This window comes from Phodopus roborovskii, unplaced genomic scaffold, assembly GCF_943737965.1.
Source record: "Phodopus roborovskii unplaced genomic scaffold, PHOROB, whole genome shotgun sequence".
In the NCBI taxonomy this organism is placed as follows: Eukaryota; Metazoa; Chordata; class Mammalia; order Rodentia; family Cricetidae; genus Phodopus; species Phodopus roborovskii.
This window is the reverse complement of record NW_026126563.1, coordinates 22,869,295-22,895,143: the sequence shown is the minus strand read 5'-3', so window position 1 is coordinate 22,895,143 and position 25,849 is coordinate 22,869,295. Positions and strand designations below refer to the sequence as shown.

Here is a 25,849-nt window from a genome sequence, read left to right as displayed (position 1 = left end):
ATAGGCAGGACTAGGAGACAAAGAAGATTCGGGGAGAGGTAGGAGGAGATTCAAGATGTAGAGACTTAAGAGAGCAGAGGTCCGGACCTTCTCTCTGGTAAAATAAGACCATGTGGAAACACTTAGATTAATAGAAATGGCTTAATATTTAAGACAGAGCTAGCCAATAAGAAACGCTAGTAACAGGCCAACAACTTTATATCTAATACAGCATCTCTATGTGTTATTTGGGGCTGACAGTGGCTGTGGGACCAGGCTGGAGGGAAAACTGCTTGTAACACTTCCTTATTTAGGCCTTGTTCTGTGGTGAAGTTCTGATTTATAGAACTGTAATGTGCAAAAATAGTAGATTTCTTAAGTATGGTAAGGAAAGGAGAGGGAATGAAGGAAGGATGGATGGAGAGAGAGAGAGCAAATGTACACTGAATTATACATATACATGCACACACACACACACACACACATATATATATATATATATCTTGTTTTAATACATACACACACTTTATACAACTGTGCTGGATGGTTTTATGTCAAGAAGCTACACTCATCTGGGCAGAGAAAGGCTCAATTGAGAAAATGTCTCCACAAGAATGGGCTAGGCAAGCCTGTAAGACATTTTATTAATAAGTGATTAATGTGGGGGTTCCATTGTAAAGGGGCCAGCAGCTCCAAGGTGGTGGTCCTGGGTTCCATAAGAAAGCAGGCTCAGCAAGCCAGTTATTAGAATTCCCGCACAGCCTCAACTTCTGCCTCCGGGTCCCTGCCCAGACCTCCTTGATGATGAACTGTAATGTGGAAGTATAAGCAAAATGATCTCTTTGCACCCTACCTTGACTTTTCTCTTGGTGTTCCATCCCAGCATTAGGAAACCTAACTAATACAACGACACAGTGATTTGATGTTTGTTGTAATCAATACTCTATGAAGAAGTCTATTTTCTCCTACAGGAAAAGTGGGTGTAGGTAGCAGCCCGCATCTTCATTTTATAAAGGAAACAAAGATATACACCTCTCTCAGCTGTGAGGAGCAATAGAAATGTTCATAGGAAAATAGTGAACTATAAAGCACTATCTACGTTTTTAGGCAGCTTGCTCATTTTTGAGAGAAAACAGAGAAGTACTGAAATTTACTACCATTCTCAGGTAGAACTACAAAACTCTGCCTCCCTCTAATTCCTTCAATTCTTCCCTCATATGTAAGTTTATTTTTCTCTCATTTCATTTTGGCTTTACTTCTAACAGGTAAAAATGTGTCGTAAACATGAGACTTGGCACCATGATCATTAGTTAAGTTCAATTTTAGATCACATACTTATCCTGGGTCAGTAAGATGGAGCAGTAGGCAAAGGCACTTGCTGCTAAGACAGATTCAGAGCTCAAGTCCATAACCCAAATGGCTTAAGGAGAGAAACAACTCTATGAAATAAATAAATAAATAAATAAGCACATATTTAAAAACATTTCTCTTGAGATTTATGGTTTCAATTCATTCATGAGAAGACAGGATATTTTAAAGCGTCATTACTAACCATATATCTATTGCACATTGTGGCTGTAGCATATGGAGAAAGACTGCCATATGCTTATATTTACAGAGTTAGAAAAAGAAACGAGATTTCATAATAGTTTGAAAGAAATAAAATCCAATGGTTTTTTTTTTAGGGATATGGAATGCACTGTGGTTGGTGTTATCTGTGATTGACATGAAATCATAACCACAGAGGCGGCCACTCCCATGGGGAGGACCACAGAAGACTCACTCTGAGCTATAATAAATCCCTAAGTCCATACACACAATGAAAGACATGAAACTTCCAGGGTTGCTCTGCATACAGGTTGCCATCATTGAGTGGGAACTTGGGACTGCCTGGAGGAGGAGGTAAACCTCACAGTGACTCCTAAAGCATAGTGGGAAATGAGGAGGGGTCATGTCCCAGGATGCAGATCACCTACTGATGCAAAGCATGAACATGGAGGGAAGAGGATGTTGGCTCAGATTCTGTCCTGACACGACCCAGCTAGAGGCTTCTGATCTGAACTGAGAAACCTCTCATGTTCCTTAGTACAATAAACAAATGATTCTGTTTAAAAAAAAATGAATGCATATTTATTTGTACCGTTTATCAGAGAATTTGCATTTTATGCATTTTAACACTTAATTTCCTTTTCTGTCTGTCATGTCAAATACCTTTCAAATTTGCCGTCAATGAATTGGTGGTGTAATCCAGGGCTGTTCTTCAGAGCAGTGGGTAGATTTCAAACTATGGTAAAATCCTTGCACAGTCTTGGTGTGGCAAGGGCATCTCTACATTCAAGCATCACTCCAGGGGATTGTGATGAACAACACAGTTGCAGAATGAAGGGGAATGACTTAAAGGATGGAGGTAGAAATGAAAGAACAGGGACCTAAAGCTCACTAGATCTAGAGGAACTTACTTTTAAAAGGTCTGTAAAATATTGGAAGCATTGTGGTCAAGAAATGCATGTGTGAATTAGCCAGTTATTGAATCTTTTACTTCTGTGCTTCACTAAGGCTCCTTCACAAAATAATGCTCACAAACCCAGTGGGAGGAACTGGCTAAGTGTGTTGCCTTGGAGGAATCCACAGAGGTATTTTCTGTGATTAAGTTGCAGATACTGGGCTCTACTCACATTGACCAAGTATTTAGTTTGGAAAGAATGTATTAATAAGAGCACAGTGTTTAGATTTGCTTTTGATTAGTGGTCCTAAGGTAAGCCCTTATAAGATGTGAAAACAAATAACCCCTAAGAAGTGTACCAGTTTTATGCTTATGTTCACCACCTCTTCTGAGTTCCAAGGAAATAATTTTGTCACCAAGATAGCTTTTTTTTTTTTTTGCTAAGAGTCCTCAGAGAGAAACATCACATCTCACAGAGATAACGTCTCAGCTTCATTTTAATTTCCTGGCTAAGGGGTTGTAATAAAGCTTCACGAAAAAGGTCTACAACGTATTTTCATGTAAAATCAAATTGAGCATTCTGACAATCCTCAAAGGCCCTGCCAGATCATACATTGCCTATCAGGAAAAGATAGTCAGTGCTTCTTAAATTATGTTTATAGGCTGACATAATTATTAAAATGATATAATAATTATTGGCTCAGTAACCATCACACTATAAATTTAACTAAATTCAATCCAATCAAGCACTTATTATGCCTATTGTTTTTCAAGCATTGTACTAAGAATTGTAAAAGTAAGAGAATGTAATTGAAAAAAGAACAGTATCTATCTTCTCCTTGCCCAGTTTAGCTTGCACAGAATATGTTTAATAATTTTAGAAGCAAGAGACCCTAACACATTATGTCTCCTGTGGCTGGTCACTTTGTATAGCACTTTTGGGTAATTACGTATAGTATTCTCTTATGTGGCCTGACCACTCTGTATATTGTAATACCCCAGGTTGGGTTTTTGCTGCCTTTTTGGAAGCAAGCTTCCCATTCACATCTAATTTCTTTCCCTTTCTATTCATCCAAAGAAATAGTGTGCGGCTCAGTTATGGCCGGGCCATTCTCTATTGTCCACTGAACAATACCCAAGAGACTTACAATGGGAATACATGCTTGAACTCTGGCTTACTGATTGTTAGTGTTGCCTCTCACTACTCTTCAGCTTCTTCAAAGTATCCTATATTCCAGGTACACTGGATTTCTGACAATGCCAGAACACGCCCTTGATATTTTTATATATGCTTGCACTGAGTGAGTTCCTTCCATAAAATGCAGCCTTTGATCCATCATCCTTCAAGGTCGTTCACGCATGCCACACCCCTGGGAAGCCCATTCTGATACTTTCAGACAACTATGTATTCTTTTTTTTTTTTGTAGTTCCCAGAAAACTTCACACATTTGTTAAACCATCTATAAAATTCTGAATTTTCCAGAATACACATTTTGTTGTTTCTTTAGATTGGCCCATGATTGGAGTTTGGAGGAGGGGGATTTATGAGTCACATGTTGTGTGTGTGTGTGGTTACATATATCTTGGGAAGGTGACATCTATGGATTTCACGAGATTCTCAAAAAGATAGCTGGGAATTAAGCTTATGGACCAGAGAACCTTGATGACACTATGCCTTGTTTAAGTTCAAAATTGTTCAATCCAAATGCTCAATAATTCTTGGTGAATTGAGTAGATTAGAGCACCTACAGAAAAATCAGGTACCTTATAAAATCCCTGGAAGATTTTTAGGTACCTTGGTAGTCTATAAAACCCTATGGTTGAACTTGTTTTTCTAGTTTGCTTCCTATTCCCTATGCACTATGGCTTGAATCCTAGATGCTGGAAGCCATATACAGAAAGAAAGTGTAGCCACAGCTCTGGCACCCACGAGGAATTGTCTTCTACTTTCCCTTTATAGCCCATGGTCAACATGAACACTAGACCCAGTACAGGGCACACTGGAAATCACAAGTAAATAGAATCTAGAAATTGAAATCTTAGTTTTTCTGCTCCGAAATTATATCCTTTAAATATATCATTGTCTGTGCAGTGAGAGTCAATAGTAAAAATAAGCAATATTTCAATTATCTACTCAGAAATGAGCTGTGGCCTAGCTTCCATGTGTATATGGCATTGATTGGGTAATGACACTAGAATGACACTGGGATTAGGAGGTTTCTAGGTGTTTAATAAGCAGTATAGGGATTTATAAGTATCTCGGTGAGGTCATAAATATAGCCACAAACTATAAAGACTGCACAAGGTATCTTTTACTAGAACAGAAATTTTCAAAAACCATGAGATAAAGAATGTGGCTTAGTTAGAGTTCTTGTCTTCCAGGTGCAAGGCCTTGGGTTTGAAAGAAGTCATGGAACAAGTTCTAGTGACATCCAACCAAGTGGAATGACTATAGTTAGCTAAGATACTGTATAGTTAAAAACTGCTAAAAGAGTATAATGTTAAATGTTCTCATCAGAAATATATCTTAAGACTGTGATAGTTAATTTGACCAGATTAGGAAACACTTAGGGTATTAATAAGATGCACTTGTGGGTGTATCTTTGAGGAATTCCCAGAGAAGATCAACTAAGGAAGGAAGACCCACCCAGTATGTGGTCACACTGAATAAAAATACAGAGCAAGAAGGGCAGCTGAGCATCATTGTTTACCCATCTCCTGGTCTGCTGCAACGTGGGCAAGCAATCTCGAGCCTCTACTGCCATGGAGCTGCCTGACACATTGGAATGAATAATCAATCCTCTTGTATAGTATAAAGATTTGTCGCTTGAATTGGTTTAATAAAATGCTGATTGGCCAGAAACCAGGCAGGAAGTACAGAAAAGGCAACCAAACTTAGGATGATGAGAAGAAGGACAGAGCCAGGAGTTGGCAGCCAGATGCAGAGGGAGCAGAAGATGAATGTGCCATGCTAATAAAGGTATCAAGCCATGTGACAAAGTATAGATAGAAATATGGGTTAAGTGTAAGAGTCAGCTAGTATCAAGCCTGAGCTATTATCGAGCATTTATAAATAATACCAAGCCTCTGTGTTGGTTATTTGGGAACTGGTGGGCAGGAGAGAAACGTCTACCTATATCCCACCATCATATGCTCTCTTCCATGATGACTGTATGCTTTCAAATCATGAGCCAAAATGAACCCTTCTCCTCAAGTTTTTATGTAACATATTTGGTCACAGCAATAAGGAATATAACTAATATAGTGTATGAAGGAATTTATATGTTAATTAATCTTTGATAATCCCATAAGGCAAACATATAGTTGTAATGTTACAGTGTGCTCTACAAATGCATATTATTTATCAATTCACACTAAATAGAAAGCAATAGCAATGGGAAATAACAATGAGCTGTGAAAGTAGACAGTAGACAGGTGTTTGAGACCTAGCTGTTGAACTTTTTCGAGTTCTCTTCCTGATGACATTGGCATTTGATGGGTCTGGAGCAACAGCTTTGCATTTAAGAGTTCCTTCTGCTCTTCCAGAGACCCTGAGTTCAACTCCTAGCCCTTATGTCAGGCAGTTCACAGCCACCTGCAACTCTACCTCTAGGGTGAGCTGATGCCTCTGGCCTTCTCGGGCATTGTATTCATGTGCACCTACCCACCCACAGACATACAAGCATACACATAAGCAAAGAAAGCAAACCTACCATTTCATTCAGGACTGAATAGGCTTGGTACCAGTTTATGCAATGAAGTTTTAGAGAGTAGTATGAGGTTCATAAAATCCAGATCAGTACTAAGCAGAACAGATCATTAGATTATTTCCTTGAATAACCATGAGGTTATTCTCTTCCTAATTACACTCAAGAAGGTAACTAGGGAGGCCATCTCACACTGCAGTTTTCAGTCACACTGTCTGTCAGTCATGTTAAGTGTCCCTGAAGATGCAGAAATGTTGTTTTTGGAAAGGGAGACCTTCAGGGGGAAGGGAACTAATAGCTTCTTTGAACACTGCACATTTTCAGTTTGCCAGCTCTGTAGAGCATTTTGAACTTTTTCAAGTAAATTGTGCAGAATGTGCTGAGTAGAGATTTGGGAAAGGCCTAGGAATATAATTGAAAAAAAAATACCATGTAAAAAATTAAGAAGTAAATTAAAGCCAAAGAGAATTCTGGGTAAGTTACCGAGCAGCTATCTCTTAAATGCAAGCAATGTGCCATCCATGCCAGGCTCTTATGATCACCTTCAAGTTCCTTAAGGTGAATATTTAAATATGAACCACCCTCATACCCTTCAAGGTACCCCGTGAGGTGTCCCATACAGAGCTGTCATTCAATAGACATGTTATAAACCTACCTGCTGGTGAGTATGGATTCAGTGTATGGTCTGTGTTGCATTCCACAGAGGACACAAGCAGTATTTATGTTCTTACCTGTTTACTTACTCCTATCTAAAATAATTCTCTTTGCCAGACTTTGTAATGGGAGTTTTTATTTATTTATTTATTTTGGTTTTATTATTGCTCTGATAGATAATTTTCCTGAATGAGTTTAGTAACAGCATAATGGACATCTTCCTAGTGCATCCAATACTACTTAAACAGGTACTTGACTTTTGGGTGCCTTACTCTACATACTTCAGCGGAACATGTTTGGTGTCCACCACTTAGGACAAAATGCCTTAGACAATGTTGGGAGCTGGTAAAATGACACAGCAGGTAACAGCCACTTGCCGTTAAGACTGACAGCCTGAGTTCAGGCTCCAGGACCCATAAGGTGGAAAGAGAGAACTGACTCACATTAGTAGTTCTCTGACCTCCACATGTGTGCTGTGGAATGCACGTGTGAGCACACATGGACTCTCATGCATGCACTTGCATACACACACAGACACAAATTAAACAATAACAACACACACATGGATGAAGGCGCTAGGGAGATATATCAGTGGTTAAAAGCACTTGCTGTTCCTTTATGGGATCCAGGTTCGGATCGCCAGCACCCACATGATGGTTCACAACTCCCCATAACTCCTGTTTCTGGTGATCTGATGCCCTCTTCTGGACTCTGCAGGAATCACACACACATGTGTATAAATACACATGCACATAAAATAAAAAATAATAAATCTTTAAAAGGTTAATTATGTTTAAACTAATGGTCATTGTATTTTTTTGGCATGTGCAAAAGTTCTGGGCATGGGTGGTTATGTTTGAACAACTTTGTGAACGTATTTAATGGATGTCATATATATATATATATATATGTGTATATATATATATTATAAATTTTATGTTACATATTTTAAAACAATTTTAAGAAAGCCATGGGATATATTTAGGACTATGGTAAAGTAATAATGAGGTGGAGACAATTAATACCACACTTCACTGAACCTTCACAAAGAAAAAATTGCAATAATATGTCCATACACATTAGCTATTACTTTTAAGGCAATAAAGTAGCTTGTTTTATGGGTATTTACACTTTTGTGGTTTACTGTATCCATATTTTCTATAGTAACATGTACATTTAAGATTCAGTCTTACTCTCATATTTCTATAATCATGGAAAATGAATTGCTGTCTGCTATAGAAACTTCACCCTGAAAAACTTAGAAATACACAGGGCTTCCTCTGTAAGGACTTTGCGACACACATTCATGGCTTCACACAACTACTGCAGCTTTCATACAAATGTGGATATAAAGGTTACATGTTTGGAAACCCTTATCACAAGAAAATTCAAATGGATAGCTTAGGATGGTTTAAGAACAGAAACAAACAAAAAATGAGGTACCAAGCATTGAGGTAAGCCTAGAGGATATTGGCAAATATTTTTCTTCACATTTTATTTTTATGTTTTAATTATGGGTATATGTATGTGTCTGTTGTGGATTTGTGCATTCAAGTGGAGGCCAAGAAAGGATGTTGGGTCACCTGGAGCTAGAGTTACAGGAGGTTATTAACCACTCAGTGTGGGTGCTGGGGTCAGATCCTGGGTTTTCTGGAAGCATAGTACTCATGAATAACCACTTGAGCCATCTCTCAGCTCCAATAAATCCCTTTCACTTCTGAAACACAGTATTAATGACTGATGGGCAGGGTATCAGTGGTATTTTATTCATTTTAATTAATAGGTATGAAACCATCCATGCTATTGCCAGCATTTACTTGATGATAGGATTCGCTCCCATGTCTAAAAATGTTTATCCATCTGAATAAGTATCTTGACACATCGATATATAAAACACACACTGGTCTCTGTCCTTGAGAAGCTCAATAAACATAACAACTAAGTAAATAATAAACCACAGAGTACATTAGAATGTGATTAATATTTTAGGGAGAAAAGACAGACAAAAGGACCAGTGGATAAGTTGAATTCTCTTTTAAATGCCCTGAAGAAAATTTGTTTCAAATATTTATTCTTTTTGTTATAAGAGTTCAGTGTCTTATGGCTTTTCTTGCTAGCCTATCAACAGTTAGGAATTAAGCATGCGTTCCCCTTTATCTTCTAGACCACAGCAGCATGTCCAACCTTTGAAATCTTTGGCTTCCTAGGGCATTATTACTCATGGGATCAGAGTTAATGAGGGCCATTTCAGACTGCAATCCAGGTAATCTTAAAATTAAAAGCAACCACACTTACATCCACATTTAAATTGTTAGGATGTTGAAATCATAGCTTTACTTTGCCTGGAAAAACTTTACTTTGAAATGGCTCATATAGATAGGTCAGTATGAGCCATGTCATCCCTCTACTTTAAGGTCAACTGTACAGTAGCACAATGTAGAAGCAGTAGTAAATTCTCTCCTACTCAGCCCTGGGGATCCCGTCTGGAGTTATCCAGTGGATAGGAAAGTGTGAGGGTCATTTCACACTATGAAGCATTTTTGATCAGATGTGTAGAGTCAGCTCAGAAAGGTGATGAGAATTTAAGCATGTAGACCCATGGCTGGCCAGATGTTATGATATTTACGTTTTGAGATGGGAGAAGAATTTAAATATGATTCCCAAGTTCATGACCTGGGCAAATAACCTCTCAATGTTCTATCACCAACCTCTCTCTCTCTCTCTCTCTCTCTCTCTCTCTCTCTCTTTCTAGTTTTTAACATGTGACCATAATAGTTTGGAAGGGATAATCCACTCACTGAAATTTTGTGAAAGGGAAATATGCAAATGGAGGTATTTCTGGATTTTCTACTTTTCACCCACATACTTTTGGCTGGTGTCAAGCTTGGTGAGCAGTAAATGTTTAGTTCCTATCTGTTGAATGCATAATTAATTGTTCATTAACAGCAATATGAATTAAGTAAACCTCAGTGGAGAGCACATGGAGTGAGATTAGGATTAACTTTTCATTAGAACAACTGGTGTGCCTTCATGGGAGAGTCCACTTTTATCTCAGACCTGAGATATTCTTTGTGGGAGAAGTCTTCCCAAGCACCCCTTCATCATTCTGTTGACTGACTTTGGGTTTGTGGCAGAAATTTCCAGAAAGGAAACTACAAAATCTCTAGGGGAAGGTCATTAAATCTTGCCTTGGCACCTGTTAAATACAGTTGGGGAGTTTAATACACTAGGGATGCATCACTTCCCCTCAACTACAAGATCATTAAAGATGACATGCCTCAATTCACAGTATCCAGGTATCACCCAGGAGAAGACAAGAGGCAAGGGAGCCAATGTCCACAGCATCCCAGCTTAGAAATAAGAACACAGGTTCAGACTGCTGTGTTTTCGGTGAGCAAACAGTCAATATTCTCTAAAAAAAACCATCACCAAGAAAACGAATCATCTATTTCCTGTATCAAATAAAAGTAAACAAACAAACAAATAGAAGCAACTACATTGAAACACACATCTAAACTGTCAGAACACTAAAGTCATAGCTACATTCTGCCAGAAGCTTGCTCTGATGAACGGGAAGCCACTTCCCCATAGGTGCAGGGGTCTCAGAGAGTTCCCACCCCACTCATCTTAAATGAGTGTCATTAATAAATTTGTCTATGCTCTGCTGCCTCCCCTGCAGGGAATTTTTGAGAACATTGTATTCTTGCACAATGTGCTTTTCTTTATTCTAAACAAGTGTCTAGAACACTGAACACCAATAACAAAAATATGCACAGAAAACATTTGAAACAACACAAAGACAAATTCTGCTCCATGTTAGGCACCTGCCCAGTATGTGTCTAATTGTGATGCTTCCTGCCCCTCCTCCTACTCCTAGGCCAGGGGAAGCCCACGCTGTCTTTCTTCCTTTCTTGGTTTTAAACTTAATTTATTTTAACATTCAAGGTTATTATCTGGAAACAAGAAAAATCTATATTCTTGGCCTTTCCGTTAGATAGACTCCCAAGATTATCTCCCTAATATTGCTGGCCCATGGGTGTTACTTGCCTTCTCTCAGCTCTTCAATGGAACCTATATCCTGACACCCTTCTGAGAGACTTTTTATGGATAGACTTTGTGAAACCTTACAATCTGAAGATCGTCTGATTAGTCCTGGTGCAAACGACTAACTTGCTCTTTTATACACAAAGGTTGGTCACAGAAGAGGAAATTAGAGACCAGCTCCAGCATAATCATCTGAGGAGTCCACAGGGGTCAAATAGCAAGGAATCAAGAAAGCTTTAAGAACTGAAAACAGTTCTTAGTTGGCAACCAGCAGGAAAACAGTGACATCAGTCCCACAACCACAAGGACAAAAATTGTGCCAATAGCCAATGCACTTGGAAGAGGACCTCCTAGATGCAAAGCTGCAGATTTCAGCCCAGTGTGATGCTAAGAATTGAGTGTGTAGCAACAACAACAAAACTGATCCAGAAGGCCACAAAGGCACACACTGAACAATGAGGTAAGCAGACCACATATACTAATGCAGTCCTTTAAAGAAAGGAGTCAGAACTACCAACTAAACAAACCTTCGCATTTCTCTTACTATGCAATACTAGTCATCTGGCCAGGGAAATAATGAATCTACTTCATATCTACTCACTCATCTAAGAAACCTTATTAGGAACTACTTGGGATGTGATATTCTCAGGCTAATTTTGCTGTGATAGAGAGGCAGACCAATAGTTAGTGGTGCCTACACATCCCGAAAAAAAGTTTCCCGACCTTAATGTAAACAAAGCCAATGTTCCCACAGACTATTTCTGAATGGTGGGTATTTTCAAAAGAAAAGAGAAATTGAGAAACTATGAAAGACCAGATGCAACTATAGACACTTTAGTCTTTTTTCCTTGAAAAGAAAACTTCAGTTGCTGCTGCTGACAGGAAACAGAGTAAAGCTGAGGCTAGTGGAATGGAGGTATTTTTGTTCCTTTATTAAACAGTGACCCCATGGCTCTGGATTGTTTCTAATGTTTCCTTTTTGTTGATCATGAACTTGAGGCTAGGTTTCATTGACTCTGAAGTAAATTTTGAAGGGGAAAAATGTGCTGACATTGCAGGTCTCCTGGATCATTAAGCTTGCCATTGCTGACCAAAGAAACACTGGGTTAGAAGGAAGCATTTATTTGCTTAAAATGAAGATGGACAGGTTGTCATTTCATAGAGCTTAGCAATAGTTCACAGGCTGTTTAGTTTTGCCAGACATTTAAATAAGCCAGAAACTAAAGAAAATATTGTGAATGGGCAGAGTGTGTAAGAAATAGCATTTTCAGAAGAGGAGGGGTGAGGAGAACATGAGGGACAGGAGGATTGAGTCGGGGATGAAGAGATGAGAGCAAGAAAAGACATACCATAATAGAGGGAGCCATTATAGATTTGAAGATAAAACTGACACTAGAGAAATGTCCAGAGGCCTACAAGACTGACCCCAGCTAACAATTTGAGCAATAGTGGAAAGGCTACCTTAAATGCCCTTACCTGATAATTGAGATTGACAACTAACTTAAATGCCAGCCTAGAGCCTTCATCTAGTAGTTGATGGAAACAGAAGCAGACACCCACAGCTAAACACTGAGTGAACTCCTGGAATCCAATTGTAGAGAGGGAGGAATGATAAGCAAAGGGGTCGAGACCAGGCTACAGAAACCCACTGAGATAGCTGACCTGAACAAGGGAGAGCTCATGGACCCCAAACTGATAGCTGGGAAACCAGCATTGGACTGACCCAGACCCCTTGAACATGGGTCTCAGTTAGAAGGACTGGGCAGTCTAAGGGACCCCTGCCAGTGGAACCAGGAGGTATCTCTCATGCACGAAAGAACTTTGGTAGCACATCCCCCATGGAGGAATACACCCTTAACCTAGAGACAAGAGGGAGGGCCTAGGCCCTACTCAAAAAGACTTGACAGATTTTGATGATCCCACCTGGAAGGGCTCACCCTCCCTTTGGAGTGGGTGGGGGAATGGGATGGGAGGGGGTTGGGGGGCATGGGAGGGTGGGAGGGTGAGGGAACTGGGATTGAAATGTAAAATAAGGAAAAATAATAATAAAATAGGAAGAAGAAGAAGAAGAAGAAGAAGAAGAAGAAGAAGAAGAAGAAGAAGAAGAAGAAGAAGAAGAAGAAGGCACTTTTGTAATAGCATCTCAGGTAGGTCGATACCTAATAACTCTGTTAGCAGGTGCTAGGCAATTGCTATTGGGACAATCACTTCTTTGCCTCTTGCATTGACTGTACGCAAGCATGGGGTTGCTTTGTGTTACAGACCATCTCCTTTGTGGTGCTTGCTGCAAGTAGTGAACCTCTGCTCTTTCTCTGAGGTCATGGAGGTAATCAAAATCTTTGTGCTCTGCAAGGACAAACCTACTACATTCTGATTTTTATCTTATGCCATCTGTTGTAGAGCAAAACTCCTTTTACAAGGCACCGTAATTCACTGTGTTGGCTTTTATTGTAGACTAGAATTACTTTGCTCTAAAGCAAGGATGTAAATTCAGTGTCGATGAATGTTAGGCTATCAAAATGATCACCCTTTTTGGCTACTTTTCTAGAAGACTGCAATATTGATTAAGACAAGCCAAGATCAATTGTGTTAACATCTCACAAGCAACTCTGAACATCACACTGTTTCCTTTAGTGTTAGGAAAGAAAACAGAGCAAATGGCACCTCTGGATTTGATTCTGTGATCAATGTAGAAAGCTTAATTTTAGTGCAGCATTCCAGTCATGATTGCTTTTCTTTTCTGGCTTTAACTTCAACTAGTTAGTTTAGACTGTGTTTTTTGTTTTGTTTTGTCTTTGTAAAGCACATAATGGTTTTCTGCTTGCTTAATATCTACTGAGTCTCTCATACCTAGTCCAGATTTTTCTTCAAGAATGTCTCCCCCTCATAGACAAATGCTTTGTCCATATTCCCGATGTGGGGTTATGCACCTCTGACAATCCAATTACCCATTTAGACTCTGAGAAACTTTAAGGTTGCATTGCATGGCCAGTCACACTCTCTCTTCTTCCTGACCCAGGGCTAGATATGTAGCAGGAACTTATAGATGCTTATTAAGTTAAGAAAATTGAACAAATATTGCAAGGGGACTCTAGACAAGATTGGGGATTTCAGGTTCCTCTTAAATGGACTATTGTCCCCTCTGTTTCCATACAATTTTCCAAGTAGGCCTGTGTGGCTGGGACCAATTTTGGATAGAGAATAAGGATGAGACTTAAAAAGAACAGGAAAAAATGTGCAAGACTGAGAATAGGCTTTCTCAGAGTAGGATAATGAATGAAGTATGACCCATAGGATGCCACAGCACCAGCCAGGGATCACATGATGTGTGCATGTTGTATTGTTGCCTGTAGGGTTTCCAGTCATTATGAATATCCCTTCTTACCTCCTCCATTCTGTTCTCTATCTTCTCTCCTGTTATTTTTTTCTCATTCCTCCTAACCATCTTGTGGTCTTTCTGGAAGTCCCCCCTTTTACTGATAGAAGCTAAAGCAAGGTTGACAAACTTTTAAGGGGGATGCAATTCTCATCCCATTCTCCTCACTCCTCCCCAATCTGAAAGGCCATGGAGTAGAAATAAGTCAGAAGAATGTGGGAGAGCTTCCTCACTTTGGGGTTTCCTCATTTGTTCTATTTTGGATAGCATCTTTGGGTGTGGGAGGCAAACTTTTTCTCTGTGGAAGCCTTTTCCTTCCCCCTTAACTCCAGCACTGAAAAGGATTTTACTGGCTCATTTATCCTGGAAATACAAATATAGCTGTATCTTTTTTTAAAATAAAGGTTAATTAATTACTTAACTATTGAAAATAGGTTGTCCTTTAGCCCAGGATAGCCTCAAAATCACTATGTAGCCAACATTGGCTTTTGACTTCTGATCCTTCTGCTCATGAACCACCTGGCTAATGTGGTGAAAGGGACTTCATGTGTGCTGAGCAAGAACTACACACAGACACACAGACACAAACACAGATACACACACACACACACACACACACACACACTTTTTTCTTTTGAATACGTGTGTGTGTGTGTGTGTGTGTGTGTGTGTGTGTGTGTGTGTGTGTTTTATCCCACTTCATCCTGTCCCAGATTGTGGCCTATTACATCCATTGGCTGGAGAATTGCTGTAAGCATCTCCAGGCACTGACTCACCTCACCGTCTTCATAGTCATGATCTAGAAGGGTGGGGCTGCCCCAAGCTCTGGGAAATGCCTATGGAGACTACAGCAAGGGAGACCTGGGGATGTGGCTAACTCTGCATTCACTAATTACCATGTTAGTTATTCCAGAACTACTATATGTACATTCCAGGTAGAATGTCAGGGCTTACATAAAAAAAAAAAAAAAAAAAAAGAAAAGAAACAGAACCCATTCTTTACTAATTAGAAAATGAGAAGTTATTAATTTTGAAAGAGAGTCAATTCTTTAAAAAGAACAGAATAAACTGACACAAATGAACCATGAAGTAATATTTTTGCCAGAGAAAACAGTTGTGGCAGCATGAAGGGGTGTGCCCGCCCACAGGGAGCACTGAACTGTTCATGGGGTTGGCTCTCAGCTTGCTGGGTGTAGTTTACAATCCACAGCAAACAGAAGCCATTCCTGTGGTTTTTAAAGCTATGTATCTTCTGCAACTCTTATCCACAAATGTAATCAACACATTGGTTATTTTGGCTGATTTTATAGTTCCAGAAAGTAGTTCCAATGTTTTATCTTTTTTTAGATTTTTCTGAACACTAATAGCAATAGATGGACATGTAGAGAAGATTTTATGTGCGATCGTTTATGAAGTACATGGATACCATTTAAAATGCTGTGGGTAGTAAAGAGAGAAAACACTCCATGCAGAGTTTAGAAATCTCTCTTTCTAGATCAATATATTTATCCTCTATCTAGCTATTCATTATCTATCTATCTATCTATCTATCTATCTATCTATCTATCTATCTGTCTGTCTGTCTGTCTATTGTCTATACATACATATGTGCATATCTACATCTACCATCTATTTATCTATCCACACATACATATACATATACAAAAGGCTCCTCCATTCTAAGATTTTGGTAGTTAAGACTAAACCAACCTCAGAGTTGCTTAGCAACAGTTTCTTTACCATTCATGACCACAACATCCTCTTTATTCTTGTGTAAACATATGTTTATCAATCTTTGTAGGAAAACCTTGTTTTAATAAACCCAGTAACAGGCATATATGATAGTACTCATGTAGGTAATTAGCACAAACAAATGGCACACTTACAATTGCATTTCTTCTGCACAAATCTCAGCTTGCATGCTGTTCTGTAGGTGGAGAGTCGGATACGATCCAGATCTTGAGCCCCTAATATGGGAAAAAAGAGCATACATATGGTATGCCGTTTGTATAGACAGGAGCTTGTAATGTTTGTAAATAAAACAACTGCAGATATAATCCATATGCTTATTGGTACTTTTGTTGGAATCTAAATATTAGTTTAAGACTCAGAAAGGACTATTCAGTATTCTAGTTCTCAGGGCAGAGAACTGGTGTTCATTTGGACAGTCAACCATGATCATGGACCAAAGAACAAAACATCTCCCTGCTGTGTCTGACACTCCTAGAACAATATACTCAAGCTGTGACTTGAGTAACAGCAAGATGAGAAGAAATATCACTGAATAAATGAGCTTTTAGATTCATCACTGTTATCATTAGAACACAGCTGCTAGGTGACAACACATTGGATATTGAATATTTTCTCTGTGAGACCTTCAACCAAATGCTTTGGGAAACCTTGGCTTTCCCAATTACAAGGCTGGGATAATGATACAGTCACTATTTCACATGATTGCTGTAAATGCAAATGAAGGCGTTCTCCTAGTGCTCTAATGTAAGTGCTCTCTGTTTGTACTAATGTATATCTAGAAACCTCAGAGGGGAGACTGCTTTCCAGAACCAACTTCTTCTCTTGCTCTGTGGCCTCCATGTCCATCTTAGCATTGGAGGAACATGTCCCTACATTCTTACTGAGGTCCCTATTCTACTCTTTCAGTCAGGAATCCATTCCAACTGTTGATGCCAAGACACCAGTTCGGAAAACCTTGCTCAGAGGTCAAGACCTACCACAGTGTTACCATTTTACCCACCCAGTAATGTTTCCTAACAACCCATCTAGAGCCCTACTGGGCTTGGACTGGCTCCCTCACAGTCCTCTAAGCTTCTAGTGTCCCTCTTACCTTACCCAAATGGGCCAATTGCAAGACCATCTCCCAAATAAACAAGGCTCTGAACAGATGTCTGCTTTTAAGTATTTTGTTGTTCACAACTGAAATAAAAGCATATAGGCTATATTTGGACATGTACTGGAGCTTTCTCTTCATGAATAGTGCCTACATAACTGCTATACAAATGCTTGATAATAGAACAGCAGGTATATGGACTCTTCTGGAAGCATGGGGACTAGCCAATGAAGTGTTTTTTTTTTTTTCAAAGAATCAGGATGGCTTCATAAATACCCACCACTGATGGAGTTTTACTCTTCCTTGACTCTTTAGAGTCACTTGGACATACTGTCTACTGTCTAGTTACTGGTGTGTTGAGGTCAAAAGTCAATCACTGACACTAACCACTGACTCTTATGAAATTATATTGCTTCACAAATACGCTTCTTGATACCGAGGTGATATCTACCCTTACTCAGCAAAGGGTTTCTTCCTTCCTTCCTCCCTCCCTCCCTCTCTTTCTTCCTTCCTTCCTTCCTTCCTTTCTTGTATTTATACTTCTTAAAAAATTTTATTTAAATTTGAAACAAGCTTGTTTTACATGTCAATCACAGTTCCCTCACCTTCCCCTCCTCCCCTGTCCCCTCCCCAACCCCCATCCCATCCCCTTTCTGCTCCCCAGGGAGGATGAGGCTTTCCATGGGGGAATCATCAATGTCTCAGTACAGGATTTCAGATAAAAATATTTTTGGGAAATGGATATTCAACAAATGGTCATATAGAATTATTTCCAAAGAAAAAGAAGAACAGAATTTAGTAAAATCATCTATTTTTCTGCCTTTAATAATTAATTATATCACTTGTGAGAACTGTAGCAACATTTTACTTTCCATCTCTAGATGGTCAAATATGAGAAAGAGCAAAGAAGATGAACTTGACTTAGTTGTGTAGTCCTGACCTCTGTTCTAGGTAGATATTGAACAATTAAAGCATATAGGTCTTCTTAAAATGCTTCCTGTACTAGTTCCCAACAACAATGGACAGCAGAAATTATAGCCTTACATTTGAGTTTTCCTTTATCACCTGTCACTTTAGTCCCTTTGGTCCATTTGTCATATCTGGAACTGAAGAAATGTTTCTCCTTGACAATTGACAATTCATTTCTCAATACTGGGGGGGGGTGGTGGTGGCTGCTGTCATCATCATACACATTGTAATTATAAACAAGAGTCTCTGTCACCATGAACTTTAACATTTAGCTTTCGTTTGACAGATGTTAGTTTGAAGATGCTCAGCTTCTATATATATATATATATATATATATATATATATATATATATATATATCATCATTTTTTTATAGGCATGTCAAAGATTCTTCCCAGGCTAAAGTTTTTGGTCAGTCTGATAGGGCCCTGTAGGAAACAAGCTCTCTAAGATGCCAATGGTAGAGTATTAAGACATACCTGTGTGCTGAATCTGCCTTTTTTACTGCATGAAATTTTACTGGTGTTTACCAGTAATGAGTCCCCATATTTGTAATAATGCTTTCAAAGAAAAAATTAGGAGGTGTATATTATTTGGTCTTCAAAAACAATACAGCAAAGCTGGTCATGACTGTCTCTACTTGTCATCCTATCACTAAAGAGGCTTAAGTGGGAAGAACTTGTTCAAGGCTATTCTGGGCTACAGAGCCTGTATCAAAACAAACAAACAAACAAACAAACAAACAAGAACAGAGATGGAAATATAGCCTCACTTGGTAGAGTACTTGCCTAGCATGCATAATTCTTGGCTTTGATCTCTACATCCCCCACACATTGGGCAATGGGGTTCAACTTTATGGAGTTGCATACAAGAAGAACATTAGATGTTTAAGGTCATTCTAAGCTATACAGCAATTTTGAGGTCAGCCTGGGGTGACCTACAAATGACCCTGCATCAAAATGGCAACAAAGAACAAGCAAAACAGAGCAATGAGTTAAATACCAGTTAGTATACCAAGATTGTGATCCAGCACACAAAGACGTTTCTTAATTTCAGCAAGACCTTAGCCAGGGTCTGGGAATGGTAACCCTTGTACTCCTGGGCCCCTCTCCCATGTAGAGGTCCTAGGGCATTTTTGCAAAAGTACACTTCTACAAGACATAGTAAAGAAGAGTACAAAGATGAGTGGGTACGAAACCACCTACGGCTCTCTTCTTCTTGTTACTATTATGTAGGCCTAACTGATGTTGAAGAACAAAATAAAGGGACTTAGAGGTCTTTAAGCGGTTCCTATCTGTGTACATTCTTCTTGACTGATGATGTAAAGACTTATATTAAAGGGCTTTTAGTAAACAAGTAACAAAATATTGTTCTGCAGCTACAACAGCATGCTGCTTCACACACAGTGGGGACAGAGCTATAGGAACCATGTTGGATTTGAAGAACAGACACTGTGGCATGCTGCATAATTTTTTTTTAAAACCTCTGAAAAAAAATAAATTTAGCTTCCTTTGACTTAATACATTATCAACTTAATTTAATTTTACTTGTGTGGTCTTTTGTTGAATGCTTATGAGCGTTTTCTACGTCTTTGTCCAAGTTACTGATTAAAACCAGTGACTTGAGCAGAGCCACAGATGGAGTTCCCTGTGTTCCTGGATGTCAGCCTCCCTCCAAGGTTGACTGAACCATTAATTGCTGCCCTATATGATCATGGCATTACATGTAAGCCTACTTTAATGTGGTCAGGCTCACATTTGTCCAACATATGCATAGCCTGAGCCTTTGTCAATAATTATTGAAATAAAGATTAACATTTATGTAATGGCATTTTCCTGATCTATAATTATGGTGACCTTATTAAAGAGGGAAATAGTTTATTTATTTTTTATTAAAATATGGAATTTAAATAAATGATAAAAGGAACTGAAAGTTTGAATGGCACCACCATCCTGGTCATGCAACAGCTACAAGGACACACCAATGATTTAAATGTCTCCATTTGAAATTTGCATTCTAGAATCTTTCCTTACGTTATCAAAATACACAGCGAAAAAATACAAACAAGTAAGACATTTTTTTTTCCTGAAGATAGAGCAACCAAATTCTTGCTTGACCCACTGGGATCCTTCTTCAGCTGTCAACACCTTAGTGTCTTTAAAGGCTCTTAGTCATCACTAACTCTTGGACATATCTTATTTATCCCTGTGCACCTTTCTTTTTTGTATAAATTCTAGCTCTGCTTCATACTGTATTATCCTGAAATTATTTCCCTCTATATTACCAAGAATCCATTTTTGTCTGAGTAAAGGTCCCTAAGAGATTAAGAGATTCCTTAGTTGCCTGTGATGCTCTGTTTAGGGTTGAAGTCTTGTGGGCTTTCCTTGTGCACTTTGGCATATCTACTGCCGTTGTCCTTGTCCAGGCAGTCACATTGGCGAGACTTTATGGGTGTATCTTCTGACATTACTAGGAGACACAAACTGTCTGAGCCTCCGGCTCTTACAGTCTTTCCATCCCTCCCTTCACAATGTTCCCTGAGCCTTAGGTGAGGGAGTTGTTTGCAGATGTATCCATTTGGATTCTTCACGGAAGAGTGGACTGATTGGTTACCCAGTACCAAATGGTCAGTCCTGAAAGCATGCATACAGATAACATTACACAGACTGAGAATGTATATTATTAAATAAACATATATGCCAACTGGGCCTGAAACTTTCCCTTCTTAGGCCTAACTTTAGAAATGTTCCATCATGCCATTATGCCTTGGCTTTCCCATTTCTCCTGAGCATTTAAGTTTTAAACAACTTTCCATTGTTGATCCTAACTATGGTCCTTTGAGAAGTAAATTTCTCAATCTCTTGCGAGCTTTGTAACTTCAGAGTCTTTCTAAGGACTTGATATCAGGTAAGTACTCATTGAGAGAGATGCGCCCTAGGTGTTAATCTTCCTGGAAGAAGAATCCAAAGTCTTAATTGTCATCATTAGCAATCAGGTAGCTAATCCTATTGACCAACCTTTGGAGCACAAGCCCTTCAGATGCAGGAGGTAATCTCTCCTTCTTACTGCAATACTTTAAATAAGTCTTTAGTTGCCCATTTAGCTTGCACGATTGTGAGGTGAGATTATTATTTCACATCCATAACAACAATTCTGCCTCCCTGTCACCATTTTTTTCCTTTTTATAAAAAGCAACTTATTTCTAGATAAAATATAATTAGTCACATTTATGAATTTCTAGTCCTGTTTTTGCTTTCTGGACATCACAGATTCCTGGAAGATGTTTTATTCTTAGCTGTTTTAACACATTTGTCAAGATCTTGTTAGTTTGTGTGACACAGTCCACTCATCAACGGAATTTCTTCTCTTTGCACTCCAGCAATTTTTCCCCTGCTACTGAGAGGTACCTCTGTGATGAGCTAAGCATGCTGGTGAAACTAAAGGACCATCAACCCAGCTAACTTTCACAGACCTTGGCCAATATCTGACTCTTTTGCCTATGTGGGAAGAGTGACACCTACACATTTGGCTTGCTTGTCATTTTGATCATTCATCAGCAGAGCTCACAAAGCTGTGTAACATAGTTTCATGGCAGCCCTGTGGTATTATTTGCAAAGGGGGGGAAATTACAATAGATTCACAGTTTTCCCAATAGATTCCCTGTTCCCTGCACTCTTGCTAGAGTCTCAGGTAGCCCAGGATGGCCTCCCACCCATTATATAGCCAAGGATGACTTCCTGTTCCCAATCCTCCTGCTTCTACCTCCTTGGTGCTAAGATTATAGGTGAGTGTTAGCATGTCTGGCTGTTGGTTGTTCTGTTTGTCTGAACATGAGATTTGTGTCATGCTTTCCTTGAGATTGACAGTTTTAATTTAGTAGACATGTACAACATTGCTTTTTACTTGTACCAAGAATTGCCTCAGTTAGGGAAGAAACTAGACACCTAAACTTAGATAAGTATTACTAAAACCATTAAGTAGGTACAATTCTGTAATCACTGGAGTGTACTAGTTGATATTTAGTATTTTAAAGGCAAGTTAAAAATTTGGCAGGTTTTCTTTTTTATAGTAAATATTAATAATCTTTCTGTGTCTGGCAAGATATTTGCCATGATGGAGTTGGCTCAGATGGTAAGGCAGGCTTTCCTCACCAAATACTTGTTCTTTGACATTTCCCCCTTGTATTTTAATTATACAAATGGATATTTTCCTTTAAAGACTTTGTTTTTAAAGATAATTCTTTACATAATTACATAAATACTGTTATGATCCATGTAAAAATATTTTGTCTAGCTAACTAATATTCCACAACTTATTTATTTATTGGTGGGGAGAATCTATCTATTCCTTCTAAAAATTTGAAAGATGGAATATGTCATTAACAACAGTACAGTAGTTTATTAAAATGTATTCCCCTGGTCTAACCAAGACCTTGGCAGATCATAACCAGATGAATGCTTACAAAAAAAGTCACAATTCCAGGGGGATCGGTCATTGCAGAAATAAAGATGGCAGCATCAAACACAGCAGGGCATCCTGGCAAGTCTCAGTTGAAGCTTTCACATACACTGAAGACTCTTTAAGTGCCAGCTAGACAAACCTGAAGGCGGGGCAAATAGATGTCTGTGAGTTTGAGGCTAGCCTGGTTTACAGACTGAGTTCTGGGACAGCCAAAGCTACACAGAGAAACCCTGTCTTAAAAAAACAGACAAACAAACAAGGTTCTGTAAGTGCAAAGGCCAGCAGATGTCTGGGAGTTCCCACATCAATTCTAACTCTCTTTCCTCTGTTATAACACTGCACAAATGCCAGAAGATGCTTGGAAAATGATTCCCCCTCTCCTTATCCGGGAACTTTTGTTTTACTACCCAATTCCCATTCCTGCCAATCATATCTCATTTTCAGCATAAACTCCTTTTCTATCCCTTTTTGTTCCTGGGGGACAGAGCTTACAAGTCACTCTTGAGCACTAACAAAAACTAACACTCACAGAAGAGAACCAAAATGTTTTTATTTATAACATTTAATTTGAGAAGGATGTTTTTCCTCTTTTTCATGCACAATGAAACTGATCTATAAGAGAGACGCGTGAGCACTAGTTACACAGCAGTCATGCATGTTCACAGACCAACCATCAGAAAATACCACAGTGCTTTTGGTCCCCTAAATATGTCACCCCCAAACTGCTTTTATCTTTTGTTATCCTTTGCTTTTTTAATGGTTTTCTTTTTTGTTTTGTTTTTTTCCAAATGATAGTTTAGTTTACAGTGTTTCATTACAGTCTAGTTTGGTCAGCATTCCCGCCTAGTATCTGAATGTGTTATATCATTTTCCAGGGAAGACATTCAAAGATGTCTTTCTCCAGTTTTATTTTACTGCAGCCTCTTGATAGGGCAGGTGAGTGGTGGGCTGGATTGAAGTCAACACACCTGTCTGCCTGCCTGTAAATACACAGGCCCAGAGAAATTTTTTTTTTTTTTTTTTTAGCCCATGAAAGATAGAGTGAAGATGCAAACTATAATAAATCAGTGACTGATTTAATTCTCACCTAATGAGAGGCTGAAATGGCCAAGTGCATAGTCTGTGCAAGGATTTGATGATTTTCTGGAGAAGCCCAGATGTACTAAGCACTACATGGTTATTTTTGTTTTTTCCATGAATATTCAAGGAGCACTGAAGGGAGGTCCTTAAAAGTTTCATACTCACTCATCTCTGCAAACAGCTGTCTTCTCTCTGCCATGGTGTTTCCTCTTTTCCCACTATCTTCAATCATTCTGTGGACAAAATTGTGACAACATGTGTTAGTCTCCCACTAAGCAAGCAAACAGCTATTTCTATGGAAGCACATTAAAGATACTTGTGCCACAGACAAAAATCCATTGAACTTGTTTATTTAAAGTACAGTGTGCTGGGAAAATGGCTCAGTGGACATGGCACTTTCCCTGTAGATACGAAAACCCTCAGAACCTAAGTGAATGCAGGATAGGCCTGGCTGTTGCCTCTATCCCCCTTGCTTGGGAAATAGAGACAGGGGATTCCTGAAGCAAGATACTTGATCTCAACTTAGGGCCTCCATACAGATCACTTAATACATATAAACCCACACAAAAGTATATCTTTGTATTTTTATACATTTATAAATGAAATATACCATTCAGTTAGACTACCGAGCATATTTCCCATATGTTATATAGTTTTTGAAAGGGATGTAAATGTTTTTATTTCCTAACATGTGGGAAATCATGAAGTTGGGCTGGTCTAGCCCCCTTGAGAAGCATGTGTCATAGATTTTTCAGGTTAGACTCTGTGGCTCGAGGGGCTGTGTGCCTTTCAGTTCCTGAGAAACTGAGTCACTCCTTCAGGCAGGGAAGTAGTCAGGGTTCCTGTGTATGTTTGCATTCCCTAGAAGTCAGCAAAGCACACAGACACTTGACTGGACACTTAGTCTTAGACATTAATCTTGTGTACCCTGTATAACTTATAAGCATCATTGCATCCTGACAACTACAATTGTATTCTTCTTGGCAACCACTACAATTGCATTCTTCTTGGCAACCACCAGTATATTCTGTTTCTGATAAGGGTGTACGAAGTCTGATTGCTTCCAATAAACTTGTCTCAGCTTCAGGCTTACAGTGACCCCTATGACTCAGCCTGGTTGACACTGTCTCTGACCATAACCAGGTAACCCTTGCTTGGTAAGTTAGTGCTGGTGTATATACTAACATAGAAGTTACTAAGTGGCATATGACCCAAATACTACAACAAAATACAACCAGTGTGGTGGTTTGAATGAGAATGGCCCCATAGGTGCATATATTTGAATACTTGCCTCTAGTTGGGGAACTCTGGGGGAAGGAATTTGGAAGTGTTGTGTCACTGGGTGGCGGGGGGGGGGGTGAGTTTTGAAATTTCAAAAGCCCACAGCATTCCGGGTTAGTGTTGTCTCTCTCTGCCTCCTACTTGTGGGTCAGCTGTAAGCCTTCAGCTACTGCTCTGGTGCCAAACCTGCCTGCTTGCTGCCATGCTTCCTGCCTCTCAAGCTTTGATTCTCATCTCTTAGAACTGTGAGCCTCAATAAATGTTTGCTTTTGTAAGTTTCCTTGGTCACGGTGTCTTACCACAGCAATAGAAAAGCAACTCAAACAGCCACCTAATAAATGGTAGGTGCTTTACTTCATATCGAGTACCTCTTATAATTCTGAGAACACTAGATTAGAGACGGAGTTTCTTGGCTCCCATGGAGCAGATGAGGACGCAGGGACTTTGTGAATGACGGGTGTGGAACTCCAGAGCTCCAGGCTCTGTCCTGCTTGTCACAGGTATAGCCACAGTTTCTGCTTAGAAGTAGGTGATTTTCTATTGTTAATTCTTAAGTGTAACTTACAAAACTTTCCTGTATATGATTATTTGGGTTCACATTTCTTTCTTCAACCATGCCATTGTCTACAAACAACTATAACAGGAAATAAACAATTGGGCTTGAGGAAGATGACAATGGGAGTTAATAGAAGCACTATTTAGTAACGGGGTAGCTTTATGATAAATCCTGGGAGCTTGCGAGTCGAGCTTGATTATCATTATAACTGGTTAAACTTTAGAGAGATGAACTCAGGAGAGATGAACTCAGGGTCTTACACATGTTAGACTAGTGCTCTTCTATTGAGCTTCACCCTCGGGTTTTTTTTTTTTTTTTTTTTTTTTTTTTTTTTTACCCTGTTTTGAAATAGAGTCTTGCTAAATTGCTCAGGTTGATCTTCACTTCACAGTGCCTCAGCTTCCTGAGTAGCTGGGATCGCGGTGGGGTTGACACCACCTCGGCTGGCTTTTGTT

The 25,849-nt window shown here is 39.1% G+C and overlaps 1 protein-coding gene across 14 annotated transcripts in view; it reads right to left on the bottom strand.

The window, feature by feature from the left end:
• The window catches only part of Dtna (dystrobrevin alpha), a 341,323-nt gene that overhangs the window by 95,726 nt on the left and 219,748 nt on the right, over positions 1 to 25,849 (bottom strand). For all 14 annotated transcript variants that reach the window (XM_051202197.1, XM_051202202.1, XM_051202203.1 and 11 more), the window contains 2 exons: positions 23,723 to 23,790; positions 16,090 to 16,170 (listed from right to left, as the gene is read on the bottom strand). In XM_051202197.1, the coding sequence (XP_051058154.1) occupies positions 16,090 to 16,170; positions 23,723 to 23,789 (148 nt within the window). In that variant the 5' untranslated portion in view covers position 23,790. The remainder of the gene's footprint in view (positions 1 to 16,089; positions 16,171 to 23,722; positions 23,791 to 25,849) is intronic.